Raw genomic sequence first — 19,257 nt, 5'->3', positions numbered from 1 at the left:
CTCTATCTTCAATTCAGCTTCCAGTTTCTTTTCGTGGTGATGAAAATACATGCAGTGATATTCTCCACTCCCTCCAAGCTAGGTTCTCCTGATTTCCTTATTTCTGACATTTTCTCACTGAGATCTGAGTCTCACTTCCAATTCTGCAACCACAGCAACTAACCACCAAATTCTGCCAATTTCACCTTTGTAACTGTTTCACATTTTCTTCCCTTTCCCACTGCCACCACCCTAATCCAGGTTCTAAATACCACATAACTGGAGAATTATAGTCTACCCCTCTCCCACTATTCCATCTTTCACCTCCTCTCTAGAGTGATGCTTTTCACACAGAATAACCATATTAATTATCCTAAAATATTAACTTTAATTGCTTTATTCCACTGCTGTAAATTCCCCAATGACTTTTCATTATAAGTGTTTGTTCAAAAATTACATTCATTTAGCAAATATTAATGTAGGGCAATGCTTCTTGAATTATCTATGCTAAGGTCCAGGTTTTTCATTTTTTTGGTTTTTTTCTTTCTAGGTTCCAATCTACCGTAGACCAATATTTCTATAAAATACAATTTTAAAATGTTGTGGTAATGTTAAATTGCTAAAAGAAAAAAAAAGAAAAAAAAAGCTTCTAAATTCTTATGCTCAATTTCAATATTTATCTTATTCTGGACTGGTAGCAATGGTTCATGGTCCAGCAATGATGATCCTAGATCACATTCCAAACAGCTCTGATGTTGATAATACATGAATAAAAAGCCATTACAGTTCTGCCTTCAATGCAGGTTTGCAACGCAGGGCTATTCTGCCACTCAGGGGAGACATTTTTGATTGTCACATAGTGGGAAGGAAGGAGATACCGGCACTGAGTGGACAAGAGGCCAGAGATGCTGCTAAACGTTCTACAAGAACAGGGCAGTCTGCCCACAACAAAGAATTATCCAGCCCAAAACGTCAAAAATGCCAAGGTTGAGAAACTCTTCCATACAAGTGTAATACAAATAAGTAATGATAAGGCATTAAGAACAGAGCTATGGTCTAAGTACATACAAGGTGCAGGGGAAACGTAAGAGAAGTGCCTGAGTCAGTCTGGAAGGTCACATGGACACTACTCACCCAAACTAACTTTTAAACCTCATTTCCTGCTTCTTCCCAACAGCAGCTCTGCTACACTGGTCAAAGTTGTGAATTCCATACCTTGTTTAGTCTGTCACTCTTCCCAGGATAGGGACAGTGATTCCTTCCCCTCCTTCTATCCAAAACCACTCAGCGCTTAAGCTCTCAGTCAAACTCTGGCTCCTCCATGAAGTCTTCTGTGATCTTCTCTCTTAAAATTCCTAAAGGACTTATCAACTAATACCACTTGTTTTGGCACTTTATCACCTACTGGCTTTTGATATCACTTGCTAGGTTATGTTGTTAAACTTCTAAATGATTATTTGATTTGTTATAACATTTAGGTGCCATCTCTAAGTTGACACTTCACTTAAGACATAGCCTGTGACACACCTATAGCAACCACTTCCCTCCTGTGTTATGCTACAATAGGTGCCCCAAAACACAGGAAGAAAGTGGACTGGAGTTATTAGGTATTACACACCGCAGTCCTACCACCAACTCTTCATGCTTCTTGAGCTCATGACAATTTGAATATATCAGGTTTCTAGAAAAGCAGTTTATTTATAAACCTTAGTGTCTCAGAGAGCTCATTCACTCTCACATATTAAGCACTTATAAATCTGAGATTTTTGAAAATGCCTATAATCTTAAAAAGAAGAAAGGGAAGGAGAAGAAAAGCAGGGATGGGGAGGGTAAGAGGAGGAGGAGGAGGGCAATGAAGAGGAGGAGAAGGAGATGAAAAGGAGGATGATGAAGAGGAAGGAGGAGGAGGCAGTTTAACTCTTTAGCAGAGGAAAAGAGGCCAGAAAAGTTTAAACAGTTCTCTTGTCTGATATTTAAATGCAAAGGTCAGAGTTTTGCAGTTATTAATTATCTCTACCTATACTCAGTATGTAGAATTCTGCCAAACCACCAAAGTACTGGATAATTTCTGAGTGCTAAGGCTGTCATTTATAAGTGCGTATAGGAAATGGTAGGGGGTGAGGCTAGACCTACAGATTTTCAATGTTTTAGCAAGTCCTCTCTTCCTTTCCAGCCCCCGCTCCTGCAAACCTATCATGTCTAAGTTCTCACAACCTTTGTATACATGGAAAGCTTTGTAAATTTCTTCGAGAATTAGACAGGAAGGAAGGCAAACATGGAACTTACGTGTATTAAACATAGGATATACTCTGATATAAAATTCAGCACTTTACTGATTACTTGATTCTTAGCTTCATCTCTTCAATGTCCAGAGAGGCAGTTCAGAATACAGACTCTGGAACCAGGCATCCCGATTTCCCATCCCAGCTCTGCCACCTACTAGCTGTACAAACTTGGTAAGTCATTTCCTTCTCCTCCTTTAAGGATTCCTGAATGAGGAGAACCAAGTTCTAGTCCTAGTTCTGCCTGTGACTTGTGCCTCGGCCTGCCTGCCTGTGCTTAGTGACCTGGGGCCATAGTTTCTGCATCTGTAAAGAGAAGGAGCCAGAGGGCTGTACTAGATTCAAGTGGTTGTCAACCAAGGGTGATTCTGCCCCCAGGGGACCTTTGGCAACATGTGGAAATATTTCTGGTTGTCACCACTAGGGTTGGGATGGGGAGAGCTACCTGGCATCTAGTGGGTGGACGCCAGCGATGCTACTAGACATCCTACGACACACAGGACAGCCAGCAGCTCACGCCAAATAATTATCCGGCCCCAAATGGCAATGGTGCCACAGTTGAAAAACCCTTGGTTCTAATCCCCTCAAAGACCACCTCAGCGGTCCCCAAATGAGAAAGCCCATCTTACTGGTTTTACATGATGGATTTTCCCAAAAGAAGAACAATATAAGAGTTAATGACATGGACTCTGAGGCCAAGCTGCCCGGGTTCAAATCTAACTCAACCGCTTACTAGCTAAATGTCCGGGACCAGTTATTCAACCTTTCTGAGATTCAGTTTCCTTCTTCATAAGATGGGGAACAATACAGCACCGACCTCATAAGGTTGTTGTGAGGATTAAGTAAGTTATACATGTAAAGCAATTAGAAGAGTGCCTGGTCCTATATAAGTATTAGCTAACACCATCATCACCAACCTAAATACGGAGTAAAACAGAAAAAAAACCTCAGCTGTTTCACTTTAGGAGTTGCATGAAGTTAGATTCCTCGGTGGAAAGGTTGAAGACTGAACAAATTCAAGCACAGCCACCCATATGTCAGAAACTCTGCTCTCCTTCAAGTCACCCTTCTCCCACTCTTTCCTCGCTAATGCTTCCATGGCTGCTTCAAGGCTTGGATGCAAATGTTCTGACGGTTTGGAGGGGATACAAACTGCTTGTACCCATTACTATAATGCAAAAGTAATGGCAGGAAGTAGTTTGTTTTACATCAAGAAACTGTTTTTATCTTCCAGTAGAAAAAGGACAGGCACTTCAGCCCACACTCTGTAAGGAGCTGCCACCAAAGCCCTCAAAGTGCAGGCCTTACCCCCGAGCTCTTCTCCTCCACAGAAACTTCATGAAGACAGAGGGACACACCTGTTCCCCTGCTCCTGGGTTGTGGTGACAGGGGAGCCACCATGAGACAGAAACAGCTTGTGATACTATCTGCTTGTTTTTCAATTACACAAGTAAAAATATAATCACAGTTAAAAATAATCACAGAGTCATAGGTACACAGAGTAAAAAAACAAAAATCTCCTGTATTTCCCATCCTAACTTCCCGTTCACAGAAACAACTTTTTTCAATTAAATGTGTGTCCATATGGACTTTTGTAATGCATTTACTTTTTTAAATTAAAATAAACACATCTGTGCATTTAGAGCTACATCATTTTCAGATCTGCTTTAGTCTACTCCATAATGGGGATGGGAGGATGTTGCACAGTTTCTGTAATCATTTTCTTCCTGGTGGACATTTTGGTCCAAACTTAAGACTTCAACTTTGTTGTGACCTGCGTGTGGATTTTGTAAGTAACTCAACTGTAGTTGCCGGCAAATCTAACCCACTGGTGACTCTACAGACAGCTCCACCTCTCCAAAAGAAAGAAACAATTCTAAAAGTCTGTTTATAAATAAATGTTTTAAATGCCAACTGAATTTACATAGTTAGACTCTGAAAGAGAAGCACAACTACATGATTTCTATTCAAATGTAAGTAAATTAAACTTGAAAAATTAAAACCAATGGAAAAATTAATTCAAGGTTAAAATTTTCAGTTTCTAAAAAGGCCCCCATAGTATTTTTTCAGGGTGTCTTCTTTAATCTCTAAATCCTGCTCTAGAGGTTTTGGAAATCACATGGTCATAAGCCATTTTCTTCTTCTAATTAAAAGAAAAGAAAAGAAAAGAAAAATTCCCCAACCTGAAGTTAGAATTAGTAAATTATTACATTCTTTATATTCAAGCATTATCTATAAGTACTTTGTGGAAAAGCAGAAGGTGGAAGTTTTTGCATCTCTAACTAGTGAGCAATTGCTTTCTTTTCCTTTCCTAATAAATTACAGGCAGACTTGAACAGATGTCAGGTTGGCATTCAAAATCTAAAATATAGCTGAAAAGCAAGTTATGACTAATACAAGGAGAAAAGATGAATGTCAGAAAGCTTCATTTTTTTTTTTCTTCTTTTTTTCAAATTTCAGATAAGCTCTTTAGCCTTAGGGTTCCTTTTACAGAGCCCTGGAGTTCGGCTAGATGTCTTAACCCCCATTTAAATTGCAATCTCTCCTCATGAGTGGGGGTGTGAAAATGCATTTTAAAAGTGTCAGTGTTTATGTTAATCTTAGCAAGAACTCCCTCTCCCCCAAATGTGGCATGTACAAAACCTTAGCGCCCTTTCTTCCGCTGTATTTTATTTGCACCGTTCTTAGCATGTGAAAGACGTCTGCATGTGACTGAAAGGCTCCTTATCTTCTCGGCAGCTCTACTTCGGAGTGTAACTGCAGTTTCACTTGTGATATCGGAAAAGAGTTGCTTTCCTCTAGAATTTCAAAAGAAACCTTAAAAATACAGGTTGAAAATGGGCTTAGAGAGGGAAGCACAGAAAAAGGGACCAAAAAGAACACAGTCTTAGTTTCAAAGAAAGGAGGCAGAGGACCATAACCAGTGGCTTTCCTCCACACTGGGCAGCCTGGACGCCTGCTAGGTATCGGTCCACCCAAAGGCAGTGTGAGGCCTGAGGCCTCAAGTCCCTACACCCTTTTCCTTCTAGCTCTAAAACGGGTAACTTCTGCCAAAGCCCCTTTCCTTGGATACATGTGAACCTGGTCCTAAAATGACATTAACAGACGGTAATTCTTTAATAATGATTCCACTGTCCTTTGAAAAGGATTTGTTGCTGTTGTTTTTGCTCTGACATTTACAGTTTAGATGTAATTGCCAGGGATGCCGGAAAAAATGAAGTTTCTTTGTAGAAACTCTACCTTTTTCAACAAAAGAGCTGTAATAAGAACTGAGGTAATCGATCAATTATTTATTCAGAGACTCTCACCAAACTGCAGGCAAGGGGATCAATGTGGTAAATGTCTGAACAGGAGTATTATGTGTATTCGGCTGACACCCAAGTATGCACGAGGACTGCTGAGTTTATTCACCGATTCTTCCACATGCTGGTTTTTGATGCCCACAGTTCTATCCTGGAACCCAAAAGGTGTTTCTGGTATCCCACAGAGTAAGGATTTAAGGTCTTTCCTAACCAAACAGGTTCCATGGTGGCGGGTGGAGGGCATTCTAACTAAACAGCTGTTGGGAATCTGCTAAGTGCAAGGTACAGGTCTAGTTTTCTTTGCTAATATTTTCAAGGAAGAGCCACCCCGTGTGGGTCTGGGTGAGTCCAACTGCTCCAGACCAGGAAAAAGTAAATAGTTATACAGATTGAAACAACAACAAAAGTCTAAACTGATACTCCCTCAAAGTAATCCCTTTTCCCACTTCTACATGTGACCCTTCTTCATTGTCTGTAGGGCTGAATGTGACTGCTTTTCCCCTTTAAGGCCTTCCTTGATTTTAATTCTATGAAAATATAGTAACAAAAACAGGAAGGTGTATACTATGTACTTGAAAGTACTTCAAGAGAGAAACTAACATCTGGAAACTCTAGGACACTTTATTTCACGTGTATTACTTCATCTGGTCCCTAATTTTTCCGCATAATTGTGTACCTCTGGTTCTTTAGTCTTCCTACATCTTGGTCGCAACATTCTGTATATATCTAAACTATATTTGCAATTTTGAAACGCAACATGAAGTTTTACAAGCAAAAGGAAAGAACTATATTACCTACAAGCATAATTATCAGTCTCATAAACACAATGACAGAAGAGAATTCTAAATTTATCACTTTGTGAACTTGCAACTTTGATATATAGGCAAAAAGGTCCATTTAGTTAAGATTCCTGTTTACAAAGCAGACATAACTCTAGACTCCATGGTAAAGACAATGATTTGGTCTCAAGCCAAAAGTAAAAATGTTCTCTGCTTAAAACAAAACAGCCCCATAACCTACATAAATTATTCTTTTCTAATCACTATTTTTTTCCCACCTGAATTGATTTAACCTATCATACCCAGTGTCCAATGAGATCCTACTACCATACAGGTTTATTTATTTAATTAACAAAGTGTGAGGAAAAGTTTCAGCCAATTTTGTTCCCACATGGCACAGTAAAAGAACACAGAGTACATATAAAAAGGACCCATGTAATGTTATTTTATATTCTACTTAATGTAGTAATTTGTACTTTTATATACCTTTACCAAAGCCTAGTGAGAACTTTATAACCATACTGTACTTAGAGTGCAATGAAGTATTCTACTATGTAATTCCCCCGAAATTCAAAGGAAAAAAGAAGCCTCTAATGGAAAATAAAGAATGACACGTGCACAGCAAGAGAATTATTTCTCAGCCATTTACCATAAAAAAGTAGCATAAGGACACCGAATCTTCCTTCAAAATAAAAAAAAAGTCTTCCAATTCAGCTGAAAAGCCAAAGTACCTTTAGACTTACTGTCTCTTAAATCATACTGGTAACACGTTTCTTGATGGCAAAAGCCATAAAGAGAAAAAATACTTTAAAAAAGAACTCATTTATGCCTAACTAAATCAGTGTAAAAATATTAGAAAAATAAATCCATAAAAAAGGTTCTGGATAACAGTACTCACAAACAAAATGGAAATAAATGGCCCTTACTAGTCAAAAAGCACATTAACAACAACAAAAAGCATACTATATAATTCAACTAATTTCCATGTGGATTGCAGAAACAGATTAAATTCACTCAGAAATCCCAAATTTGTTCTGATTTAACTTCAAACTCTTCAACAATTGTCAAAATCACAAGCTGACTGAAATGAGTTTATTCTTTTATGCATTATTTTCTCAGCATCATACAGAGACCCTAATGAGCAGGGTTTGGATAATGTACAAAAAGGAAACTAGTATCTGAATAATTGAATCCTCAATAGCTTCTAAGCCATGAGAAAAATATTTATAATATAAAGATATAACTTATAGAAGCAGTTATTTTCCTCCTTACTGGCTGGAGAGTATACACGTTCAATGAAACATTAGACTCGTTCTGCACAGGGCTGAGTCTTTAAAACTAGTAAAAATATTCCACAAGAGTAACTCAGAATATTTGGAATCACCCTGTTCTCTCTGCTTGTACCCAAAATATATTTAAACAATATTTCCATTTCTTGATTAAAAAGCTTTATGGACTTTTTGTGCCTCAAAATACGTATTACCAAGATAGTGAACAACTACATTTTTTACTATTTTCCAAATTAAAATTCTGTTTTTTATGGACTTGGCCTTTGTATCTTTTAGATAAAAAAAGCATGTTATTGCCATTTCAAGGCGTCTAAAACTCAGGTGATGAGGGTCTCTGTCATTTTCTCTTAATCCAATTCCAAACTCGACCTTTAGCCAGTGAACAGGTGTGTGCTGCGCCTGTAATTCATCAGAGTGAGCGTCCAGGCAGAAAAGCTACCAACAATAGAGGCTGACAGAACCAAGCACTTAGTGCCTAGAAAGTAGTTCTCATCCCCACCACGAGGAATAAATTTACTTTTATCTCCCAGTAGCAATTTAAAGATAAAGGATGATGGAGGTGAGGGGAGTAGTATATTTGTATTCCCTCCACTTTTTTTGGATACTGTTTTTAATACTAATAGTCTGGCAGAGGCTGTTATGTTATAAATTCCTTTCTCAGATATTCTGCTGCTCACATTCCAACCCAACCTATGATATGGATATGAAAACAGTCATGACAGCATTTCCACTAGGGCAAATAAAACCATTTCACACACAGATAAATTAAATAAACCTTCAAGAAAAAGGTGATAAATGACTAGTGCATTTCTTTGTATGCAATATGGAAATTCCGATGTATATCCTGCATTTGTCCTTTTGGACAAATTTAAAACATGCCAAATATCCATTTACTAGGTATGAAGATACACTAACTGCGTAATACAACAGTAAAATAAAAAGAAGCAACAGCTAATTTTAGAACAATGCCCACAGTCTAATAGATACTGACTACTCAGCAGGATAAATCTGACCCACAGTGAATCTTTAGAGTCAGGTGAAATTTCTAAATACGCCATATAAAAAAAATCATAAATAAATTTAAAAAATGTAATTTCTAAATATGTTCTGTAGAAAAAACATACTTGAATAAATAAATAAGATAGAGCAACCACAAATAAAATTAAAATGTAACTTTAAAAGTTCTAATACTTAAAATTTTTTAGAAAACTTTTTTTTTAAGAAGTTAAAACAGAAAAATACTTTGACAGCTCTGAAAAATAATTTCTAAACATTATTGAAAACAGACTTCATCACATCCTTTTTTTTAAACAATACAAGATTTTAATCAAACTTCCCTTTTAAAACTCACCCATCTGTTCCACAATCTCTGGAGGAAATACTCGGGAAGCAAATGCTCGTCGAAAAATATCTGAAAATTCCTTGTCCAGACCTCCTATTCCCATTTTTTCAAAGTTCCAGTCAGGATTGATGATAGACTGGCGATTTTCCTTGGTTTTGGCTTTGCCTGTGTCAAACAAAGATAATCAAGTGGGACAAGAACTTCATCACTAAGGGTAAAAAGACAGAACTCCCTGAGCATCCTCAGTGAATAGAGAAGCTACCCTTATCCAAAGATGGACAACATGTTCTCAGCTGATTTTCTAATAAGGATGAGTTTTACTATGTTCACTACTTTGTCTCATCTCCATTTAGGGTCAGTGAAACACTTTCAAAATGACTAGCTCAACTCATGCTTACAGTCCATTTGTAATCAATCCATGGGAGTTTGGTCTTAACCTCTAATCCTAACCAAGTTAACTAACTTGGTTGATTAGAAGGAGTATTATGGGCATAACCTGATGAAGACAACACTTGCTGCCAGAAATGCAACTGAAATCTAGCAGTCCCTCAAGGTTCCTGAGGCAAGGTTTAAAAATACATATATTCATCTAGACTAAGCTTATAATTGGGACTATAACCCTTCAGCCTGAAGAGATGCACTAAGTCTGATGTCTTATTTTCTTTTTACTCATTTGCACACAAAAGTCTAAAATCATCCTAAAGTCATTAATGATTTCAAAATTCATGTTTTCAAATTCATTGGCAAAGATGAAAACGATCTAACTTAAATGTCATAGTGCCCCCTAAAGTAACTCAAGAGAACCACATTCACTATCTCAAGCACAAAGAATAAAAGTGCCTTGGTATATTCTACTACAAGCAAAAAAAGAAAGTAATAAAGTAATTTTTTTTAATCAGGGAAGAAAAGGTCACATTAGAAAAAGTTTATCCTAGGTGGTAATTTTATGGTTAAGAGTTTTGGAGACATTTCCCTTAAGAAGCTACAAAAAAATATTTTTCTTACACTCTACTGCCCTCTTGTGGCCAAATTTACTGCATGCTAAATCACTACACAATTTTATTTTCCAAATGGAAAAAAAAAAAAAACAAAAACTATCACACGCTTGCATGTATTACTTAGAAATATCCACACTGTATGAGAGTCAAGTAACCTTCTTGGGATAATATGCCTTAACAAAAATGTGTATACAATATAATATACAAAGAAATCACTTCAGAAATGTATTGGATCAATAATAGGAGATTATGATTTATCTTACATCCATAAACTATATACAGTGATTAAAAATTATATTGTAAAGTTTATTTCTTAAGATGCTTGAAATATGTTAAGCAAAAGAAACAAATTATAAAACAGTACAAATTACAATCAGATTTTTAAATTTAGGTTGTGTGAGTTGTTTTTGAGTGTCTATCCAAATTTTATGAAATATTTTATTTTGTAATTAAGGAAAAACAAGGGAGGAATGATAATTTATGGATCAAGAAAAAAGGCTACACATTAGATGTTAAATAACTTTGGATATAATGGTGTGCAACCATTGAAAATCCTCTGCCTTGTTACTAGAGTAGACATCAACATAGTTAAATCAACCAAAAATAAGAATTACTATACAGTTAATGGCATCATTGCTCTGATGAGTTACTATTTTTAGAGACCAATCTGCATTACTTTAAAATAACAAGAGTAGGGCTGACGTGCGAGAGTAGGACTGAACGCTGAATCTGTTGGAAGATTCTCTTTACCTGCACCTTCATCATTTAACTCAATCACCAACCGAAGTGATGTTCTTATCACATTTAACACACAACCAGCCAAGGGACATTCTACAACATAACTGACCAGTTCTCAAGGTAGTGAAAGACAGTGAAAGTCTGAGGAACTGTCAGAGACAAGAAAGCATGGAGAGTAAACCACTGAATGCAATGTGGGATCCTGAGTCAGATCCTGGAACAGAAAAAGCCCACGGTGGAAAAAAACGGGTGAAATCCAAATCAAGTCTGTAGTTTAGTTAGCAGCAATGTAACCATGTTAATTTTGTTTTGGCAACTGTACTACTGTTATTTTAGATGTAACTTCAGAGGAGGCTGGTGAAGGGTACACAGGAACTTTCTAAACTATTTTTTTGTAAATCTTCTGTAAAGCTGAATTTACATCTCAATATTAAAAGTTTAAAAATTAATTTTATCTGCATCTTTCCCCTTATTTTTAGTGTAGTTACTGGGAAATTAAAAATGATATATGTGGCTCATATTACTTTTTTTTTTTTTAAGACAATGCTGATCTAGTAAAGGTTTACAATTTTTTTCTACATCAGCACATCTGACATATGAAATAGTCCACGATTCTGTGATGAGCCTTCTCAAGAGAGGTGTCCCTATTCACCTGAAAATCACTGTAACTGAGTCACATACAATACAGTGATAGTCCCAGTTTATTCAGAATCTTCTAAAAACTGTAAATCTTACCAATAAGATTGAGTGATGAATTTTCTGCTTTTTCAAATGCAACTTGACTGTTTCCAACAACCAGTCCTACTTCAATCTATAGAGAAAGACAATAATTAGTAGTCTAATAGCAGACTTCTGGACTTCTCAAAGCAAGGTTTCCAAAAACAAAGGGGAAATGAGGTCTCTCTGAGCAAATCAAATTTTCTAAACTATCAGCTAAGTTACACTTACTTTTAACATAACTACCTTCTACTATTCCTATTTCATTTGAATGCATATATCTTTTGATAATACCTGTCTTATTATTATTATTCACTTACAACAAATATCACCACATTCAACCAGGATTACATTTACAAATTTCAAATTAGTATTAGATCTGTAAATAAGTATATTTTGCACTATATTCTAATAATATGCTGGATATAAAAGCATTTTTTTCTCTCTCCTATGTTAAAAGAAAGTATGTAATATGAAAGAAATCACCAAGGAAGAGAATAGCTGGGAAAATTAGATGAATTTGCACAATACACATCATAAAAGTTATTAGAAATTAAACATACCTTCTGTCTTTTACCTGTCGCAGGCTCTCCCTTCAGGATGCTAGGATCCATGGCTTCAATGTCCTTTACCAGTAAGCCAAAAAGTTTTTCATTGAAGCTAAACACAAGCTATGTAGAAAGTAAGGGGGAGGGAGGGAAATCACTTCATGACATGATAGATTGATTTTTCACATCACCAGTGCTTTCCAAATGCAGGCAAGCAGCTTTCTGCATGTATCCCTCCCAAATCTTCCCAGGCAAACTAGCCAATGAGAAGAAAAGGAACTAATATTTACTGAGTATTTGCTAGGTACCAAACTCTACAGGAAGTGGGAAGAATGGCATCATGACACTTTTGCAAATCTCTTTAATGTCTTGCTTAATGGAAGACTGCTGGCCCCTCATGTCTGCTTCAGCAGTCAATGCGCTATGCTAGCACATATCACGTAGTCTGCATAACTCCACTGTACTACGCTTGTGACAGAATAACAGGAAAAGGGCACATAACATCTTGATATTATTATAAAAATAGTTTTGACTTCACAAACCCCTGAAAGGGCCTCAGGGACCCCTAGGGGTCTCTGGACCACACTTTGAGAACAGCCACTAGGAAACTATGGTAGGAGGAAGGAGTTAGGCATGATTAAGAAAAGTCACAGAGGAAGAGCAAAGGTAAGTAAGGTCAAAAAAGCAATGACTATGCGTACAAACAAACAGCAATTTATGAACCCATTCATTTTTTAAAGTAAAATTAAAAAAAAATTTAAAAGAACAGAATTTCTTCCTAGGAGGTTAAACAACATATTAACTGAAATCCAAAAGGGAGCAACATAAACAGTATTTTCAAGAAGAGAAAATCTGAGCTTCAAAAGCTCCATGAAAAAAGCTGAAGATATGTATATGTATGTATGTGTGTGTGTGTGTGTGTGTGTGTGTGTGTGTGTGTGTGTGTACATATATATATATAATTTTCTTAAGATTTTCAAAGAAGTTCATACCCAAAAAAGTTAAGAATTACTTTTCTATAGAAATTTGTCAGTAAAAGAGACATCTAGAGACAAAATAAATGTCCCACAATAAAAAGGAAGAAATTTGAGACACGAATGTCTGCAGTGTTACCATCTATGCAGAGGGAAACGCTGCTGTGATTATGTGTGACACTGCAACGTAAAAGCTACTTTGGAATTATTCTGAACAGCCTGCTAGAGGTTCAGCAAATAATACCGCCCTCACTTCTTATCACTCATCTTAGATATACCTGTTCATATGCAAATTTCTTCTCAGGTTTTAAAAGTAGAATTACTTTCAGACAACCAAGGAGATTAGAACACGTCTATGCCTTGAGGAAAGAAATAAAGGAAAGGTGAACCCACCTGCTGCCCCACTGAGAAGGCCTGGTTGTTGAACTGCTGAATGAACTCTGCCGCCATCTTATCGGTGTCATAAGGGTTGGAGTCGATGCTTTTTTTCTGCAGGAAGTCAATCTCGATGGTCATCGTGCCGATACACTGTTTGGCTTTGTCAAATGTATATAAGGACACTAGGGGAAAAAAAGGTATTTTAAAAATCACAGGGACACCAGATACTTGCTGTGTTTCAAGTAACTAAGTTTCACATAAATGAATCATAACAGAACTTGACCAAAAGGGGTCTTCACTGGAGGGACACATAAGCCCAGATTTTAAAAATAACATAGGCATAGATTTATTAAAATAACAGATTTAAAAAAAATTACCACTAGAGGTGTTCTTCCCCTCTGAATTAATTAGAACATATTGAACAGCGCTCTCCTCTACTTTTACCCCTCACCCGACACTTTGGGGGTAATCACAGCCCTCCGCACAGAGGCTCTGCATCTCCCTCCTTCTCATTAAACAGAGGACAGAATGACAGTATGGGAGGTCCCAGGGGAGTTGGCATAGCATTGCTGTTTCCAAACAAGATTTCTGTTTGACACAAGGAAGAGCTAAAGTGAGAGGTATGTGGACTCTTTTGCCTTAACAAATTAGAATGTAGGTCCAAAAAAAAAAAAAGCTTGAGAAAAAAAATGTTTAGTAGACGGATTTGCTCCAGAGCAACTTAAGAGTTTGACATTTTTTTTTTAATACTACAAAAATATTTACTGAGCACCTATGATATCCAGGGACTGACAGTAAGTTCTACACATACAATAGGAAAAAGATCATGTTTTTATCCCATCTTTGTATTGCTTATTATATTCATGAACTGTTTAAATGAAACAGCAGCAGCAAAACCCCCACAGTCTCCATGCTAATAACAAAAAAGGTAAAAACAAAGGGACTTCGGAGTCTGTGTTTCAATAGATTTTGTTGGTAACTAGAAGAGTCTAAAATCATGTAGCTCTCTGTGCTTTGATTTGTCACATCTGTAAAACAAGAAGACTGGACTAGATAAATACTTATGGTCCTTCCATATTTTAATTCTGCTCTAAACTTAGATTGTACAGTCTAGCCACTTGAGTTATGTCCAAGGATTCTGTAAATTCTTTGAATAAAATTGCTTGTTTAGTAATCATATTTTTATATTTTGGTTTGCCTTCGTAAAGGGGACACACATATTTTAAAGATAAACACTTTCAAAAGCAAAATAACAAAGAAAGCCTGGGCAAGGGTTGGAAAATTCATTGAAGATCAATGAATAAGTTCCAGCCTTGGCTGAGAGTTTTAGCACACTCTTCTGACTCCACTTCCGGGTGTTTTGTTCTTTTGTAACATTTCCTAGAAAGTACAGGTTATATGCTGAGTAACTTTCCTAAGCAACAGAGCTTAGCTGTTTCCTCACATAATGAAGATATTTATAGGATGAAATATTTATAGGATAAAAATGGGTAAGTTGATTCAGTAATTCCATTTCCAGGTGTCTGTCTCAGAAAGACTCTTGAACATTGCCTACAAAGAGATCTATAGGATGGATCATTGCAGCATTATTTGCAATAGTTAAACATGTAAAAAGTGCTGATCTGTAGGGAAATTATAAATAAAATGTGGCATATTCACAATGCAGAATAATGTACAGCAATTAAAATTAAAACTTGATGTATATTTAATAGATGGATGGCCCATTAAAACTAATATTGAATGAAAAAAGTATACTTCAGAAAGATTTGTACAGTATGGTATCATTCTGTGCATTAAAGACTCCAAAGAAATTTCATAATGTCATAATGCATATACACGTATATATACTTATGTATGTGAATGTGTGTATATATACATGTACATACGTGTATATATGTGTATGAATCATCCTTTTATCAAGAAATTCAAATAAGCGTATTAAAATATAATCATTACTGACTATACTTTTCAAATGCATTTTAATTTAAGGTCAATGTTCCCAAATAGGAAAGACCAAGCTGTTACAACAATTTTCGAATGCTAGCTGTTGCAACAATTTTCAAATGCTAGGGCAGTACCATGGACAGTCTCACAGGCAGCACCATGGTCAGCACCATGGTCAGCCCCAAAGGGCCAGATACCCTGAAGGTTTTAACCAGAAGCAAAGGGCCAGAAGGCTGAGAATGTTTTCTTATTTTATGACTAATAGTAATTTAATGTCAAAGACTAATAAAAATATTTTTATAAGCAAACAAAATTATAACCAATGCTTTGAATACACAGACATTACAAAGACAGGTAATGGTTCAAAAATGTGTTGATTGAACATCGGTCTTGAATACTTAAAATATGGCATTTCCAGATAGAGAGAAGACTAAACGATTCTTCCAGAAGATTCCCTCAGACTAAAGTCACTGACTTGACAAAAAATTCTCACCTTACAGACAGAACTCCTGTTCCAGAATCTTTGAATTAGCGCTCTCCTTCATACCAAGCCTCCTATCCTATCTTTGCCTACATCTCTACTTATACTGAGCCAGCCGTCTACCTTTATGGCTACATCATGACATCACTCAGGACCCCAAACCCTGCCTGGTCTCAAGCTTACTCCACCTAGTCCTGCCTGAACACTTGGTTTCATAGTTTTGTGCATCAGGTCTGTTTGATTTGCCTTTTAAAGAATTGACTCTACATTCAAGATAAGCATTTCTGGTAGCAGGAGAATGCTTTAAATATAACTTAAGCCACAAAACAAACTGCTCATCTCAGCAAGATTTATAACCTTGAATTTTCACAACAGAATTTATCTACATTAAAAGTTAAATTTAAGCATACTCTTAACCCTGTATTTACAAAAGTTTTAAGGAAATTAGAAACCTAAGCTACATACACACCTATGTTCTCATTAGATTTAACAAGTGTTCATTTTTATTCCCGCCAGTGTCTACACATAGGGAACCCTGGCTTCACACACTGACCTACTTCCCTTTGGTGCTGAACTCCTCCACTGTCTCATTTTCTCACTATGCTTCAGGTGAGGCAGCGACAGTTAAGGGAATCACTTATGTCAGTGTTTCCCAAAATGTGGCTGATAAGAACTACTTAAGGGTGATTGTTAAAAACACAGATCCGTGAATCAGACTCCCCAGGGGAGGGGCCTGGGAATCTTTCTTTAAAAAAACGAACTCCCCAGGTGTTTTTCTCAGACAACTTTGGAAAGCACTAATTATGCAATCTTCTCTACCAGCTACCTATATCTAAAGTAATTTCGTTTATTTTTCATCCCCAGTCAAAAAGTTTTAGCCCTCAATCCTACTTCCACAAAAGAAAAGGCCAAATAAAGATAATCCCAATATTTAAGTTCCCTCTAACTCAGGAAAAAAGAAGTGTAAATTGTCCTATTCCTACACAAGGAATAGGATACTCTCTCCTACCACTTCACCAACTTCTCTTCTCAGGCACCTCCACTGCAGACACACTAGCAGTGTGTTCCAGGCAACTGCTTTAAGAATGTGTCTTCTTTCAACCAGATCAAAGTTATTGTATCTTTGACTATCTTCAAAAGCACTGGATCTAGAGGATCTGAACATTGCCCATGGGAACAAGGAGAACAAATAATGCCACTTCTAGTCCACATCTCCAGCATTACTACAAGACAGAGAATACATGAAACTCAAATACTTGAAGAGAAATATGTAACTAAATTAGACAGCTCCCATTGTGGGAAAAAGAAAGAAAGGAGAGCAGGACACAGACAAAATCACCCCTCAAAGTGGAAGTACAACACCAAAAGCCAAAGTATTACTCATAGGTTTGGGACGTGGTAATCCATGACTCCAGGTACAGGGAAAGGACCTGAAAGTAAGTAGGACTGGAAGTGGCAGCATCAGAGAATCACTGGAAAGAATCAGACAAATAGAGAAGGGAAGGTGTCCTTAGAGATGCGGTAGTTAGTGAAGGAAAGAAGGTAGTAAGAGAGGAAAACTAAAGATCTTGCAGAAACAAAAGAGAAATGAGCCATGTCAACCAACTTCTCTACCTCTCCCTCCAGCTCATCATTATTACTTACTAAAGAAACTGCACTTCTCTATACTGACAGAAAGGAATGCTCTTGGACTAATGATTCTGTCTACAAAATCATGAGAAATAGAAAACAATAACTCCACCAAGTTACTATAAGGAAAACATAACAAGTAACAAGATATTGCAGCATTTCAGCTGAAGTGTCTTCCCCCAAAAGATCAACTATGAAATAGAAAATATATATAACACTTTAAACTAAATTAAGAATCCTCAAACAAGAATTTAGACACACAACAAAACATCTGAAATCAGAATATTAAAAACTAGTAACAGAAATAGACAAATAAAGTAAATGCAATGACAGTTTATTGAATGCAGGAAAAAAAACTGAAGGAAAAGACAAACTATTCAGGAGTGAGCAATAAATTACAAAGTGCCCATGGGAGAATACATTCGAATTAATATTTTTAATTAAAAATTTTAATTAAAAAAATTTAAATTAATATTTAATAAGAGGCAGTGAAAAAAGACAGGGAAACTATCAATAAAATAAAAATGAGATAAAGAATTTTAAAAGAACAGAGAGAAAGTAATTAAAATGGAAGACAGGCAGAGAAGGTCTGAAATACATATAACTGGAGTGCCTGAGAAGAAAATCAAAACAAGTGGACCAGAACTAACATTCAAAGACCATAGTCCAAGAAAAATTTCTAGAAAGAGAGAAAACTTAAATCTACATATTGAAACAAACCATCGTATACCTGGGTGTTGACCCAGAATGAGTAATTCCAAGAAATATCCTAATAAGGATATTAGGCTTTAAAGACAGAAAAATCCTCAGGGCTCCCAGCCAGAAAAATCAAGTTACTTATAAAGGTAAGAAAATTAGACTGGCATCAAACTTCAAGAGTTTCATACAAAGCAAGGCTATTGTGATACAGCATTTTCAAGAAATTCAAGGAGAGAAAACAAGCCAAGAATTTTATATCCAGCCAAGCTGTCCTTGAAATATCAAAGATACAGAAAGATAGTTTGAATATACAAGAACTTAGGAAACACTGTAAACATCTACACTTCCTGGAGGAATCTACTAGAAGACAGGTTATACCCAAACAAGTAGAAACTGGCAAAAGGACTGATCATGATCATTTGAGAGACTTAATTGTAGAGTGGAGACTAAAACAAGTGTGGGGTCATATGTGGAAGAACTGCATGTAAATATCATGCTCTGACAACACACAAAGAAAGCAACTAACATGTACAGCATGGTGACTATAGTTAGTAATACTGTACTGCATAATTGAAGGTTGCTAAGAGAGATCTCACAGGTTCTCATCACAAGAAAAAAACACTTTTTGTAACTATCTTTGGTGACAGATGTTAACTAGACTTACTGTGGTGATCATTTCACAATGTATTTAATATTTGTATATCAAATAATTATGTTGTACACCTGAAACTAATATAATGTTACATGTCAATTATTACTCAATTCAAAAAAAAATTGCTTCTTCCACTAAAAAAAGATTTAAAGCTTGAAAGGAAAAAAAGAAAGCAATAACAAAATGGGAGGAGAAAGGGGAAGGCAGAATATGATGATTAGCTGTTGTATAGGTAATAGATGAGAGTCAAAGAATATCCTTTAAAACTGACAGGACGTATTTTTTAAAAGGTTAAATAAGAAAAAAAAAGGAGTACTAAGGGCACTAGGAGAGGTATAAACGCAGATGTAAACACTAAAATGAAAATGCAATCATTCCTAAATACCAGTATAAAGTTTTGTCCAACTATTTTATTTTTTTAATCTTTATTTATTTTTTACTTTTTTCACCCACCTTTCTGGGGAGGAGGTAACTAGTTTATTCATTTTTTTAATGGAGGTACTGGGGACTGAACCCAGAACCTCAG

The 19,257-nt window shown here is 36.3% G+C and overlaps 1 protein-coding gene across 1 annotated transcript in view; it reads right to left on the bottom strand.

Moving 5' to 3' along the window:
- The window catches only part of NSF (N-ethylmaleimide sensitive factor, vesicle fusing ATPase), a 132,586-nt gene that overhangs the window by 84,556 nt on the left and 28,773 nt on the right, over positions 1 to 19,257 (bottom strand). The window contains exons 5-8 of the mRNA XM_032457184.1: positions 13,342 to 13,508; positions 11,990 to 12,097; positions 11,445 to 11,520; positions 8,983 to 9,138 (exon numbers count right to left, since the gene is read on the bottom strand). Of these exons, the coding sequence (XP_032313075.1) occupies positions 8,983 to 9,138; positions 11,445 to 11,520; positions 11,990 to 12,097; positions 13,342 to 13,508 (507 nt within the window). The remainder of the gene's footprint in view (positions 1 to 8,982; positions 9,139 to 11,444; positions 11,521 to 11,989; positions 12,098 to 13,341; positions 13,509 to 19,257) is intronic.

This window comes from Camelus ferus, chromosome 16, assembly GCF_009834535.1.
Source record: "Camelus ferus isolate YT-003-E chromosome 16, BCGSAC_Cfer_1.0, whole genome shotgun sequence".
Taxonomy (NCBI): domain Eukaryota; kingdom Metazoa; phylum Chordata; class Mammalia; order Artiodactyla; family Camelidae; genus Camelus; species Camelus ferus.
This window is presented reverse-complemented; position numbering and strand designations above follow the sequence as displayed.